Source organism: Danio rerio, chromosome 6 (assembly GCF_052040795.2).
Source record: "Danio rerio strain M-AB ecotype USA chromosome 6, GRCz13ab, whole genome shotgun sequence".
NCBI lineage: Eukaryota > Metazoa > Chordata > Actinopteri > Cypriniformes > Danionidae > Danio > Danio rerio.
The window spans coordinates 13,716,239-13,732,738 of NC_141026.1; the positions used below are offsets into that span (position 1 = coordinate 13,716,239).

At 34.6% G+C, this 16,500-nt stretch overlaps 2 protein-coding genes across 6 annotated transcripts in view; one reads left to right on the plus strand and one right to left on the minus strand.

Annotated features, from left to right (window-relative positions):
* Positions 1-14,837, minus strand: part of bmpr2a (bone morphogenetic protein receptor type 2a) — a 54,578-nt gene extending 39,741 nt beyond the window's left edge. For 4 of the 5 annotated variants that reach the window (XM_087255752.1, XM_087255754.1, XM_087255753.1 and 1 more), the window contains exon 1: positions 14,099-14,837. In XM_087255752.1, the coding sequence (XP_087111878.1) occupies positions 14,099-14,174 (76 nt within the window). In that variant the 5' untranslated portion in view covers positions 14,175-14,837. 5 annotated transcript variants of the gene reach the window in all.
* Positions 1-16,500, plus strand: part of stk24b (serine/threonine kinase 24b (STE20 homolog, yeast)) — an 835,587-nt gene that overhangs the window by 341,435 nt on the left and 477,652 nt on the right. The gene's annotated exons all lie outside the window — the stretch shown is intronic.

The following is a 16,500-nucleotide window of genomic DNA, read 5'->3' on the forward strand; positions in this document are numbered from 1 at the left end:
AACAGACCCACCACTACTGACACTCATAAATTATCATAAGTTTTTTGTTTTTTAATTGTAATAACAACAGTCCATTACAACAAATACAAATACAAAACTGATAGAAGTATAGTACAATCAATACAAATATTACTTTTTTGCAACAAGAGAAATAAATTATCATAAAAGTCCTCGTGCTGCAGGTAATAGGAGATTTGCGTCTTTAATGAACTAGGACAGTTTGCGTTCATTAAAAAGTAAGAATGATGACTAAATCCATATGAAACAGTCACTTAACAGTGACATTGCATCTTCAGTTTTGCACTCAGGCGCACTTTGCACACACCGAACTGCTCTCTGGCACACCTCTTCCAACCGTCCTGATTCGGAGCACTCACACTTGTGAAACGAACCAATAAACATGCCAGAGCACAGTTCAGATAGTGTATTGTGAGTGCATCCTCAAGCACATAATCGGTACCTGAGGTGATCACTGTCAGCAGTTTATGCTGTTGTTTCTATAACCATTTCTAAAATAGACATTTAGGCCGAACTCACACTAGGTACAGTTGCCTCGAACCGGGCCAAAGCACGCTTGTCCCCCCTCCCGTCTCCCCCGATGGCCCGCGCTCACACCGCAAACGGGCTTCGGCACGCTTACGTCATCGCTGCTGCGCTGTTCAGTAAGAAGCGCTCTCTCACTCAGCAGCACAGTGGAGATTTCTCTAGTTATATCGTTTCAGTCGTTTGATATGCCGTCAAATATTTCGCCAAACAGTCCTTAGAGATGCGGGGACACGCAGTCAGATAGTTCGCCGAACAGATCCGCCACTTTTGGGGCTCATAAACAATCATAAAGCTCTCGTGCTGCAGGAATGAGGAGGTTTGCTGAAGGCGCGCAGCTGTCGTGCAGTGAGGGGTTTGCATCTTTAATAAACTACGGCAGTTTGCGTTCACTGAACAGTAAGAATTATTAATAAATCCATATGAAACAGTGTCTTAAAAGTCACGTCTCGCTTTCAGTTTCGTGCTTTGGGGCGTTTTGCACTCACACACAAGCGTACCGCGCCAAAGCCTAAGTGAACCGCACTCAGGCACACCTCTTCCAACCGGGCCAGGGCCGGCCAAGTGAACCATGCTTGAGCCCGATTCAGCGCACTCACACTTCTCAAACGATCCGGGAAACGGGCCTGGGCACGGTACGGATGGCATAGTGTGAGTAGGCCCTTAAAGTGATGGTTAGGACAAATCTCTTAACGTGGAAAATATGTTTTTAGGACACAGTGTAGTCAATTTGACAACCAACATTTGCATGGACTTGTCGGAGGGGGTGCTAGTTGAAAAAGTGTTTTGATTTGGAACTGCAATACCTACTTAAACCACTGGTTGCCAGTCTTACATGTTTATTCATTCATTAATTTTATTTTAGACTTAGTTCCGCCAACTTATTCAGCATATGTTTAACACAGCGGATCCCCTTCCAGCCGCAACCCATCACTAAGAAACACCCACACACAATTTAGCTTACCCAATTCACCTATAGCGCATGTGTTTGGACTGTGGGGGAAACCGAAGCATCCAAAGGAAACCCACACCAACACGGGGAGAACATGCAAACTCCACACAGAAATGCCAACTGATCCAGCCGTGGCTCGAACCAGCGACCTTCTTGCTGTGAAGCGACATGTCGTACATAATTTTGACTGTTAGTGTATATAACCCAAATATTGATGTTATTTACACAATGATGCATACACTTACACTTATAAGCTGAAAGATATATTCTATTCCCTGCACAGAATCAGCCAATAGTGTTCTTTGACAATGCCTGGCACATCAGCCTAATGAACATCAGCCAATGGGAGGCTCTGACACAGGCTGACAGATCGGGATAATGACAGTGTTCTATTCATTCCTCTCTGTATTCAAGTGACAAGCACATTGGATAGCAAGTGTATATGTGCGTACAAGAAGATGATGGTTTCTGACAGGCTGAGTAGACAAAAACTGACTTGCTGCAGTATAAAGAAAAAGTAAGAGATGGGAAAAAAAGAGAGAGAAAAAAATACATATTACACTTTCACTGCCGCATCAAATCGATTATGTTAAGTACTGCTGTCCAGTAGGCTAGCTGCTCCATGCCAGCATTTTACTGCCCTCCTCAACAAAAAAAGCTACAAAATATTAAATCATAACTCTGGCAACCTGATTCCACTGCAATCCAGTTTATGAAGCACTTCTACAGCACAACAGCAAACAAAATCCAACTCAGTGAAGTGGATAATTCATGACTCTCCACTTCTAATAGCGCTACAAAGCACATCAATGTGCTCACGACCTACATACTGATTCACATCTATTGCTTCCAGCCAAAAAAAAAAAAAAACCCTCCCTTGCCTTTCTTCCAATCTGTCCATCGGGCCATACTTCCACCCAGCTGCTCTACTTAACCATTTGAGGACACAGAAATATCATCCAAATCAGACATTTGTGTGCGTGAGAGAGAATGTGTGAGTCAGAGACGACTTAGACTCATTTAGCACCATCCCATAATTCCTGCATAAAGAACATCACATGTTGGTATTTAGAGTAGGGATGCATTGATTTTGGTTGTACGATTATAGTCAGAGGAAAGATCATGGTTAACATGATTATTATGCATTCATTCATTTCGAAACACTACTAGTTTAGTAAATCACATGAAAACTCCTTATAATTTAAAGTGTTATTCATAACTGCTCAGAAACTACATAATACAGCACAAAATAATAATAAAAATAAACAATAGTCCATTTTTTGTACTTTCAAATAAACGAAAAATGTTTTTGGCATTTAAATATAAGTAGGGCCGCACGGAATCTGCTGACGTTTTTTGCTATTTCTGCTGAGAATTTTGGTAAAAATCAGCAAATTTCTGCTGAATTATTTTGGCAGTATCCTAACTAAAACCTTAATATGCAAAATAAAAAATAATATATTTGTAACTTTTATTTAATGTTTACAATGCTAAATCCAATTAGATTCACTTTATTTGGTAAACAAAGCAAGTCTCTCTTATAATATATCTACTAAAAACAGAAAATATTACTGAACAAACTGCATTGTACATAAATCAGATAAACATTCACATATTAGTCAATAATATTACTGTAATTAGTTTAAAAACTGAATAAATATAGTTATTACACACATTTACTCAAGTAAATAAACAGAATTAATGATATGCTTTTCCCAGAGGTGGGTTGCGGCTTGAAGGGCATCCGCTGCGTAAAACACGTGCTGGATAAGTTGGCGGTTCATTCTGCTGTGGCGACCCCAGATTAATAAAGGGACTAAGCCTAAAAGAAAATGAATAAATGAATAAAGGGCTGAAAATCTGCAGAAATCTGCGAAATTCTGCGCGTGCAGATTTCTGTGAGCCTAAACATAAGTAACAATTTTACACAGAAAATAAATGACAGAACAATGAATCAATAAATAAAAAAAATAAGAAATAAATAAATAAAATCTGTCCAAGGTGAAAATTTGTCTAAAGAAATAAAAAACTTGTGAGTGCAAAAGACGCGACGTGAACGTCGTTAATAGCCTCAGCCATAGTTAATTCAGTGTGAGTACATATTCGCCTTGGTAAACAAGCTTAAAACTTTAAGCTAGTGCACAGTTTGCATAACTTTGTGTAGTTGCAGCAGTTTAGTTCCATGCAGAAATGCGGTGTTGGGAAGCCTTTACGATTAATTAACCGTTACAAATTAAAGCTCAGTTAATAGAGAAACCGGTTAATCATTGCATCCCTAATTTAAAGTGATAGTTTAGCTGAAAAATTAAAATGTTGTCTAGATTTTTCACATCATAAACGTCTTTCTTCTATAGAACATTTCTTAATACTGTCCTTCTTACATTATACAGTTACTTAGAAACAGAAAATGATGCTTAACTACAAGAAACTATTGCCAAACAAATCCTAATCCAAACCCTAAAGTACACATTGTCAATAAATATTAGTAGTTATTTTGTGTCTTTAAATCAAATATTTCCAGTTTTAGCTTTGGTAATGACTAATATAATATATATGCTCAAATATATTATTGTAAAGTATTCTGTAGAAAATATTAATTCAAGATTTGTGAGAGGTGAACTTATTTATGCTGAGCACTGTATGTGCTAATTTTGTGAAAGCAAAAACACAGTGTTTTCATCTGAGTCTCTTTAAATTCAAATGAGCTGCAGCTCCCTGCCACACCTTTCTGTAAGGAGGCGGAGCCTTTACAGCTCAGACATGTTAATAAAACCAAAAAAAAGTTATATTTTGGCTAAGTTTCTATAGCAATCATGGCATATTGCAGTTCTTCATCATCATACAGCTTTTAAGTGCATACATTTTCAAGCCTTGAAAGTTTAAATTCTCAAGAGTTTTATATTAAGCCCTGATATACTAAATTCTGACCATATAGATCAGAAGTGCATGTTGTGAGTGTTAAACCAAACTCTTCAGCATCTTATAACACCTAAACAGTTAGTTCACCCAAAAATGAAAATTATGTGAATAATTTAATTGTCAATAAATTACTCGCCCTCTTGTTGTTCTAAACCTCATCTTGGGAACACAAAATAACATATTTTGGGTAAAATCCAAAAACTTGTGCATACCTGTGTCAACCCTTCCGTTTTCCCCGGGATTCTCATTTATTTTACAATTTTATCAACCCGTGAAGGTATTTTCCTGTATTTCTCCCTGTATTTTTAATCTTTCTGTGAAGGGTGGCAACTAACATCAAAGAGCCGATCCTTCCTATACGCAACCCATACCGACAAACCACCAGGGGGCGCCCTTTGCTTTTGTGAATTTGTTTTGTGCTTTTATTTTTTTTAGGTATGAAAATACTTTGAAATAAATATAAAATGGCGCCGTAGCCCCTCCTATGCAATACTCAAAACAGTCAGTTCTTCTAGTGATGCGTGACTCATTCCCAAATGGATGGGGCTATCCCATATTTTCCCATCCCAATGTTAACAGGTACACTTATGTGACTTTCAATGTTCAGAAAGGTATCAAAAATAATGTTTAATTGTGATGATATGAGGCTACGAAAATACTTGTACATTTCAATATTCATTGTAAAAGTATTTACAATAATTTACAATATTTTACGACTTTATTCAACCATTTTTTTCAGTACTTCCGGGATATATGTCAAAAGATAAGTGATGCTCGTAGTTCTCGTTGCTTTAGAACATTATAGTTGACACTTGAACTGCTTTTAGGATGTTTTTGGTTCCTGGAAATTGACCATCTTGCGACACTTGTAGTCTAAAGGGTCTCAGAGAGCTTATTTAATTAATAATAAAAAATTTCATTTTTGGGTAAACTAATCCTTTAGTTTAAACTGTCAAATACATACAAGGTAATATCGAAAGCACAAAGTTCACATAAACCGTCTGTGAACTTACCCAGCAGAGAATTAAACATCATAACTGTGAAAGATCAAACTGTTAGAATTGAATGAAGCTCTGTTTCTACTCCCTTTCAGAACGCTTGCACTGCATAAGTTACACACTGCTGATGGACCATTTCATATGGATCACAACCCACAGTTCGGAATGCATGTGACCTGCAGATTAATAACTGTTTTTAAACTTGTAGGTTAATCCAACATTTATAGCAATTGCAGAGAGATTGCCTCCTGCATTATTAAAATCACGTATATGAAAGCATTTTGGCTTCCCTGTAAAATATAACGAAGTAGAAAAAAAGTTGTGGTGGGACCTAAATGCTTTTTTAGGTTATTGATTAAAGGTGTTTTCTCTCACTGCTTGTTTAGCCTACAGTAATGCATTCAGCGTAAAGCTGCACAATTAAACATTAAAAGATTGTGATCTCAATTCAATCCCACGCAACATGAATAATAAATGATAATGATTTGCATGTTTATTAATCCTTCGAAGCGCTGCATTCAAATCTGCGTTTGATCGTGAGAGATTCCATTTTTACACTTTTTAGTTAGTTACATACTAATAACACAGAAGTACTGGGATAACAGTTTATAGTTCAGATATAAACACTGATTTTTGTGGTTAAGATTAAAATCAGTTTGATGGAACTTGACGCTAGTGAATGTTGTAGCAATTACATCGTGAAACCATCAGGTGGCGACAAACAACCATCAAAATGATGGGTGATCATTGAATAGGTTTTCAAAAATGGTACACCTATAAGTTTTATGTGTGAATTGTTGAATCAATCATTCATTGAATATTAATATGATCTGTTGTACAAGGCGTTAGATTTCTATACTTAGCATTATCAGCAACAGTATCAAAGATCATATTTCATATTTTCTTTTTTTTTAGCTGTTTTTTTCTTGATTTTAATTTTTATTAAGTTCACAGGTTCTAAGTTATGTTTGTTAAAACCAATGGTTTTCAAAGTAATATTTTTGCATGAATGGAAAGCAACAGACATTTGTCCCCTCCCTTTTTTGCTGATCCGAAAAATGGTCCAATCCGTGACTTAAAAACTGTATTGTGATCGGTTACATCATTAATTTCCACACAGCAGACAGTCTTATCAAAAACTGTGCTCTCTGCTTACGACACACATAAAAGTATTTGTTAAATATATAGGACCAGACTTCATTCAATTAATACAGTCTGCTTTTTAAAAACAATGCCACTCCAATACCAATGTTTGAAACTGGCATATGGGACATCCCTAAAGAAAATCTACGGAGGATTTACAAATATATTGTGCATTCAAAAAAATCAAACCGCTCCTTGTTCACTTATTTTGAGATTGGTGTCAATTTTTAAGGCTAGAAACAGAAGATGTTACTTTTAGGTCTACTTAACACACCAGCCAATAATCTGTAGACTAACCATCTACTTTTCTATTCAAAACTCTGATATTTTGCTGACAATAGCCCAGTTGTTCAAAAAAAAAGCCTGCAATGAGACGGAGATGAGTACTTCATGACAAATTGTTCTTTTTGGAGGGAAATATTCCTTTAAACCTTGGTATGTAAACAAAGCCTTACAGATAAACCGCCCTTATCAACACACTGCAGAAAGTAAAGGACAAATCAGAAATACACAATTGAAAGAACATTGTCTGAGTGCTTCACAATTCAACTGTATCAGTATTACACAAACTGTCCTGCAGAGGTTTTCAAGTTCAAATGTACAGTGTATTAAAAAAACACAAAACACAAAAACTCAGACCTTCACTATGGAATGCAAAAACTATTTCAGGAAGCACACACAAAATTGCTGTCACACACAAAGGGAGAATTATAGGGGAGGAAACTGCACACACACTCATACACAGATGCACATAGCCCTAGTGGAAAAATGTTGCAGATCTAAATGCATTTACGCAAAGTGGAAAATCACCCACTTTTTACACCCACCTTTTGTTTAGATGAAAGACAGGGTCTGGTGGGGAAAAATCTGAATATTGTGAATTATTTAATGAAAATACTGACCTTTACCATTAGGCCCAACGCTTTTGGCAGTTCATTCCATCTCAGCCAAAAAGCACACAAGTTTAAGAAATTAAGGCAACAATTGAATTATATCAAGCAACTATTTTCATAATACTGAAGGGGATTTTTGGCATTGTGTTTTATGTTACATTAATCTTGATTTTCTACACTGTAAAAAAAATCTGTAAAATAGCAGTTTGAGATTCATGTTTTTATTTTTCCCTATTCATTTATGGTTATGAATAGCATTGTGGGACCTTTTAACATTGAAAAGTTTGAAAAAGTGACTTTTATTAACATTTTTAATAGTTTAAAGTGATAAATTGTCTGTGTTGGTTTTGTATATTACGGTAAAAAAATCCTTGTAATGAACTACCAGTACATTTTCTGTTATTTTACAGACTTATTTCTCTTTACATAATTTCTTATACATTTACATTATATTATTTCAAACAACTAAGCTGTCAGTAAAAGTCACTTTGTTGAACTGTAGAGTTTTCAACATCAAAAGTCTACAGGGCAGAGATCAACATCCCATAATGAAATTCACAATAGTAAACAGAAAGCACTTGTGAATCACAAAATTCGGAAACTGTCGAAAGATATTTTTCACAGTGCATTTTGTGTGAACAATAACCTTAAGAAATCATTTAACTAGTATTATAAGACTAGGCTATTCTTTTTATTTACCTGGTCAGATATGTAGAAGTATAATACTTTTTTTAGTTCCTTTTAGCGAAATGTTCCTTAAGCTTTTTGCAATTTACTGAATGAATGATACGTACCCCTGCATACATTTCTGGATAGCGTGAAATACATCCTGGGATGCCGCTGTGTATGCTTTTTGAGATCTCGAATTTCTTTCTTGAGTGCCATTCGTACCTGCTCTTCTCGCATAAATCCACCAGAGGTTGGACTGACTTACTGACTGACCGATCAATACCGCCTGTAGCATTCATTTTAAAGACAAAATTCAGCCATACATAGCTCTTTCTACATAATTCACTCTCTCCAGAAATGTATACAATGGTACGTTTTTCGCAAAGGGCCTGTGTTGATTTTTTAGATGTATTTTTGACTAACAAGTATGTACATACTGTATATAAATAAAATAATAATAATAATAATTAAAATAAATGAATAGATAAAATATCTTACATATACCTTAGAAATTGTAAAGCAGAAAATGTTGACAGTTTTAAAACCTTGACTTTTCCAAACCACGATAAATAAACAGTCCTTGAAAACAGTTATCATCCCATGCCTAATGACTAATCTAATGCATATGCACAAATATAATATTGTAAAGCTTGCTATTAAAAATATAAATAATTTCACATTTGACTTAAGTAACTGTTTGGAAACAATTAAAAGTTTTTATATTAATTGGCACGATTTTGTAGGATTTGCATTAAATCTCCAAAAATATCAAAACTTAAATTAAAGCACAGACGAAAACCAAAACAGAAATCTAATTATCAAATCTAAAAGAACATGGTTCAGTCTTCATTTTAGAAACACAATTAATCTTTTTTAAAAGTGGCAAACGTTACAATTTCTTGTGCCCAATTTTTTTTAAATTTGCTTTTAAATCCCAAGCATTAAAAAAAACACATCCAAGTAAAAACATTGAGAATACTACTGGATTAGGGTTACAATTCACAATGACTCCACAAATCATGTGCACTGTGATTCCTGGTCAATTATAATCCCAACATGACATTTAAGATGCGTACATTGTGATATCGATGCTGAAACGATATACTGTGCAGTCCTAATTTGGTCCATCCACCAGTAATCCATTTTTGATGCTCTTTCAACTTTTTCATTTGGAGTTTTTCTTTAATAAATACATTTTGGTTGGCCTCTACAACAGTGCCCACACTCAACAACAGTAATGATGTCCATTAGAAAATTAATTTAATATTTTAATGTATTGTTTGGAGAATATTACATTTTATATTAGTCATGTCACAATAAAATAAAAATCTGTGTGAATGAGAATGTTTGGGTGATAGGGCTGTGTAATTAATTGAAAATTCGGTTTCGATTTCAATTTTGGCTTCTTACGATTATGAAAAACCATTAATCAAGATAAAATGATTACTGCATCATATACCGCCCCTTTTCCAGTTATACACATTTGTTGCTCTGCAAAGCGGTTTCACATGAAAATGACTAAAAGCATGTACTGTAATGTAACTTTTGCAGCACGGGAGGTGCATCATTCATTGATGTACATTCAAATCAATCATATTTTAAAAGCGCGAATGAGACAGCATGCTGCCCGTGCACACACATAACATGCGGTCAGCATTCGGTCTCATTCACAAACTGTGCGCTTAGCCTCAGTGACAAGCAGAGCACAGACATCTAAAGTCATCTTAATGTGAGCGCTGTAATGGTCAAACAGGTGTCAAAACGCGGTGTTAAGTGATTATTCATATTAACCCCTTATTTATGTAATAAAACAAACGAGTTGAGAATCAAAAGGCCTGTGAAAGAGAAGTGAAAGAGAGGTGACAGCGCGCAATATTCCTGCTGCCGCCTGTTTTTATAATCAAACAACAAAAAGAGAAAATTCCTCACTGCTCTTGACAAAAGAACTTTTGTAGCTAAAGTGTTTTTCTTACAGTGAAGATGCTTAAAGTAAAGTTTGTTTCATATTTTTATTCTATTGTATTTATTTCCCTTTGCAACTGTACATTTGCAGCTAAAGTTAGAATTATTAGCCCTTCTGAATTATTAGCGACCCTTTTCTCGTCAATTTCTGTTTAATGGAAAGATTTTTTTCAACCCATTTCTAAACATAATTTTTAACTACTGATTTTTTTTTTAATATTTTTTTATCTTTATCTTTATTTTTCAAAATACAAGCATTAGGATATGAAGTGCGATTCAAAGGCTTAATTAGGGTAATTAGGCAAGTCATTGTATAACAGTATAGTTTCTTCTGCAGACAATCAAAAAATATATAGCTTAAGGGGGCTAATAATATTGACCTTAAAATAGGTTTCAAAATATTTAAACCTGCTTTTATTCTAGCCAAAATAAAACAAATCAGACTTCTCCAGAATTTTTTTTTTTTTTATATAGGAAATAGTGTTAAAAATTCCTGAATCTGTTTAACATCATGAACTGTCCCGAGTAGTTCATTCCGCAGTGGCGACCCCTGATAAATCAGGGACTAAGTCAAAGGAAAATGAATGAATGAATTATTATTAAACCATTATTACTACTGCACTATTTATAACAGCGTTATTTAAAATGATACTGAATTAACGTTTGATATATTCACTTTTTTTGCTTGGGTTTTTGTCAATTTTATGTGCTTTTATCATTTTATACAAGAATTACTTTTTTTCAGACAAATTTCTAAAACAAATATAAAAATTCAACTAATTAGTTGCCAAATCAAGGTCATTGAGAAATATATAGTATTTTACAATTTAATTGCGCATCTCTCCTTTAAAAAACTAACTAATAATAGTTGCCTAAAAATTACTTAATTGCCATACATGTTACTTTCAATACAATCTCACGGCAATTCGTAACATTTTGATTTTATGGCTAATTAGTATGAATTCGTGCGATCTAATTCGTACAAATTAGTATGATTTGCTCATCACCCAATGATGGTTGGGTTTAGGGCACACCTGATAACACTCCCGTTTTTCCCGGGAGTCTCCTGCATTTTAGATCCATCTCCCGTTTTGTCATTTCTCCCGGAAAACGTACGAAATTTCACCCCCTTCCCCCAGTCCTTAGGTATTTGGTAAAACCTATAACACACCCTGATCACCGACTATTCCGATGACAGCCATTGCCATGTGCATATTACAGACCAGGCAGGTCGCATCGCTCCGCTCCAAACCCCCCTCTTCATCCCACTTTTCGATTTTTCCAGCCTCTGTTCTGTTCAAACAATTTCATAACTGTAACAAGAGGCAATTTAATAATAATTTAATGTTAAAAAAGCTCTTATAAAATTATTTATCAATATGTGGCTCTTGTTGGATTATTGATAGATACAGATATTAAAAATGTAAAACAGGAAATACGTTGGGACTATTGTTTTTGTTTACATCCCTCAAAAAGGGACGAATTCCTCAGACAAATTCGTACGAATTAGCCACTAAACTCACAAAATGTAAAATACTTACGTTTTCTCCTGAGATCAGGCTGGTTATTTTACATATTTGGCTATGTTAAAAATAAATCTATCAATCTGACTTTAAATGGTCTGTGTTTGGCACTCTTCAACGACACAATCACAACTCATCAGACATATATGGCACTACAGCAGCAACAAATCGGGCTCTGCCTATGATCTGCAGCTCTTGAGTGCTGCACTGTACTCAGATATCTGTCCGAGCTGAAATTTGGCTCTTGTTCCAGCATGTACGGTCAGACTGCAGGGTGAGCTGCGGAGAGAAGGCCAATCTGCCAGCCATAATGTAGCCTTTTAAGCATCAAACCGCAAAATGCAAAATTAAGTTTCATGCTTGTCTTTTCAGCTAATCAGTGTTTAGCCTTTATTTTCCGCACATGAACCATGAGCAGGGTCAGTTCTTATCTTATCTGTTTGATGCTCAGTAGCCCTTTACTGCAGCTCAGGGGCTTGTGCCAGAGCCAACACACACACACAAGGAGAGACATACAGTGCTCAGCATATATAAGCACACCCGTCACAAATCTCTTTTAAATTCATATTTTCAATAGGAAGCTATACAATATTACATGTGCACATATGCATTAAATAAGTCAGTACTGAAGCCAAATATGGAGCTCTTTGGGTAAAAATATTTTAAAAATCTTTATTCACATGGCTGATCCTTAAAAACCTGTTTTGTTTTTTGTTTAGTTTTTAAGCTTTAGCCATGTGAATAAAGACTTTTTGATATTTTCCACATTTTTTGAGTGCCTTGTACTGATTTTTGCTGTTAAATTGGATAACAATTCACAGATAAATACATTTCTTTTAAATGGATTCATTTATGCAGGGCACTACAGCTCTGTAATAAAAACAATAAAGAGATTACAGCTGCACAATTTAAAAAATCTTACATTGCATTAGTTTGTTTTGCCACGATATGAGTATAATTTCACCAGATGATTTGAATAGCTCTATTTGGACAGATTTCTTTAGTACGACTTGGGTAATCTGCATTAACTGGAAGAAATTAACATCACATATAAATACTACGGAGCAAAAATAAAAGTGAAATAAACAATGTTTTATGCTTATTTAACAGTATTCAAATACAAAAATTAACAATCGAACAAAATAACACAATCATCATTGTTTAAATATTTTATACAATCATATTAAAATGACATATTTATATTTTAATCTTTAATAAATAATCTAATAAAGCGATGTGACTATTGCAGATACACATATTGTGATATCGATGCTCAAACGATATATTGAGCAGCCCTGGAAGAGACTGTATCAAAGTTCTTTTGGCTCTTAAATTAATATGTACATGCTTTGATATTTAAGTAAAGTGCTAATGTGTATTATTGTATAAACTACTGTTAATGTGTATCCATAATTTCAAATGAAGACTATACAGTGTCATTTTAGATTTTATAATTAAATTTCTTTACCTCAATACTGTAATTTTCCTCCAAAAAAACATAAAGCACTGATTATTTCTTTATTATCTGTGCTTAAATTTTTATTTTATTTAATTAAATTTTTTTATACAGCGAAGCAGTGGCGCAGTATGTAGTGCTGTTGCCTCACAGCAAGAAGGTCGCTGGGTCGCTGGTTCGAGCCTCGGCTCAGTTGGCTTTTCTGTGTGGAGTTTGCATGTTCTCCCTGCGTTAGTGTGGGTTTCCTCCAGGTGCTCCAGTTTCACCCACAGTCCAAAGACATGCAGTACAGGTGAATTGGGTAGGCTAAATTGTCTGTAGTGTATGAGTGTGTGTGTGAATGTGTGTGTGGATGTTTTCCAGAGATGGGTTGCGGCTGGAAGGGCATCCGCTGCGTAAAAACTTGCTGGATAAGTTAACGTTCATTCCGCTGTGGCAACACCGGATTAATAATAAAGGGACTAAGCCCACAAGAAAATGAAATGAATTATGTAAGCTACTGTTAATGTGTATTTATAATTTCCACATTTTCAATTAGATATTATTAAACCCATTATTACAGCATTTATTTGTAAAAAATATATATAATAAATAAAATAAAATGACAATAGGTCAACAAAAAATACTGTTTTGGTTAAAATAAATGGGGAAAAAAACGTAAATCCACATTTACACTTAATGTGTGTGTGATTGTGTGTGTGTAGACACATACATCCACACACAACAACATAAAAAGTGTGGTTTTACTGACTCTCACACCTCGCTTTGTTACTTTTATCCACAAATACACAAGCACTCACTCTCAGGAAATGAAGAGTTCCTGATGGATGTGGGTGGCAGTGAATTCACCACAACACTGACAGGACGCGCGCACACACACACACACACACACACACTGTAACATACAATTAATTACGCCTTGACTTTGAGAGGATGTGGAGGGATTTGGAAAACCAGGGTGTGGACAGCAATTCTACTGTAATTCTATAATATTTGCTGTCATTTTTTTCTATTGCTACTATCTGTTAACTACTACTTACCAGCCACAGGACCCAGGAGAACCACCATGGCAATCAGTCCAACGTCAAGAATTGTTATTCGGCCTTCAACTGCCATGTTTTTTCTCTCCTTTTTCTTCAAATACAGTATATTCGGCTTTATCCTCAATTAATTATACAGCTGTCCAGGTTTCAGAGTCCAACCAGGCAAGAAGATGTGTGCTTTGGAGACTCCAGCATCATATATATTTTTCAAAAGCTGATGTTCATCCTTTCAGAATGGCTATAAAATAGTATGAAAACTATCTTCTTGCGGTAAGCTTCATTGTTTTGTTTAGTTTTTTCCCCCATAAAATGTAAGCTGATGAGTGTGAAATCTGACTACTGGCAGTCTGTGTCTGTAGTAACGAAGCTAATTAACAAATCACGTCAAACTTTGTTTTCCCCTTTGTTCCAGAGCACGAGTCCCATACATTTGCCTAATCGGAGTTTAGCGCAGTTATATGGGACATCCCGACTCCGCGAGCCTCCTGGATGGTAACACACAGTTTCTGAAGAGGGAAACATCCGCTTCGAGATCGCCGACTGTTAAAAATATGTCCATTTGTCGTCATATTCCTCGCCTTACGTTATCTTTTGATCTTCGTTTCAGGGTTTTTCTCCGTTTCCATGATCCACCGAGCTGGGAAATTGTTCGTTTAGCGGTTTTCCTTTCGTATTCCGATCATGGAGAAGGGCGACGTGAGACGGTCAGGAAGGCACAGCAGACCAGACAGCGACTGGAAACGCCTCGTCTTCTTCAGATTGTCTCCGGGATCCGATTGTTCGATGTGGGGGCCGATTTATAAAAGAAAAGAGGCGAAGCGTCCTCATGCGGCAGACTGATGGAATGACAACATAAGGAGACGCTGAAGAAAAACACCGAGGATGATTTAAAAACACTGCTATCAGAGCAGACGTGAAACACTTCCATTTAGAAAAAAATATCTGATAACTGATTTACAATTTATTCTATATAAAATATATTATATTATTATAATCTATATAAAATATATTATCTATTTTCCCACTGTATAATCTAGTTATCTGTCATTATTCAATTAATTACATTTTATATACAAACATAAATACATGTTTGTTTTATATATATTATTTTGTTATATTTAGAATTTGATTACATTTCAACATTTTAAACTTTGTATTTTATTTAATATTTCTTATATTCAATTTTATATGTATTATTTGTGTGTTTAGAAAACTGAGTATAATACTTTAATTTACATAGTTCATTTTACACAATTTTACTAACAATGTTCATACATATACTATAAGAGAGTATAATATTTGTTTTATACTATTTTATTAGATTATATTTTGTATTTTATAGTAATTGTTTAATTTTATATTTAGCCTTGTATATAGCTCTTGTATAAAAGAGATCTAAATATTTGCATATTTAAATAAGAAATATAGCCTATATTTTATATGTATTTTAATTATAATTTAATTATATATATATATATATATATATATATATATATATATATATATATATATATATATATATATATATATATATTCATTTTCTTTTTGACTCAGTCCCTTTATTAATCTGGGGCCACCACAGTGGAATGAACCGCCAACTTATCCAGCACATTTTTTATGCAACGGATGCCCTTCCAGCTGCAACCCACCACCGGAAGAAAAAAAAGACATATGTGTATTTCTTAAAGTTGAATTTTTTTTTAATTACAAAAACATTTACAAATAGGCTATATGTCTTGTAGCCTATATTTCACATCAAAACCTATAGATAAATATTTTTTACAAATACATTTGTACATATTTATTTTGCTAATAATATAACATTTTGTTGAAGAACAATGGGCTAGTCTTTCGGACCTAACGTAAATAAACTTTTAACATTGTCAGATGTTTTTTAATATAATGCAATTAAATATTTACATAATTATATAACAAATATAATGTATTCACCCATTCATTTATTCCTTTTTTCAGCTTAGTCCCTCTATAATCCGGGGCCAGCATGTTTTACGCAGTGGAGACACATCACTGGGAAACATCCATACACACTCATTCACACTCATGCACAACAGACAATTTATCTTACCCAATGCACCAACAGCACATGTTTTTGGACTTGTGGGGGAAACCGGAGCACGCAGAGGAAACCCACGCCAATATGACGACATCATGCAAAGCCCACACAGAATGTAATATGTAGACCTGTTATACTGTAATAAAAATTTTACTTTATATATGCATAGGTCTGTTTCTTCTATATCCCTAGAAGTCAAAACATTTTTTTATAGTATAATACATTTACGCTATTTATTTCGCTAATTATTTTACATTTAATTAAAAAATGACAGGCAAGTGTTTCTGACCTAACATGTAAGCAAACGTATAACATCGACGAATAT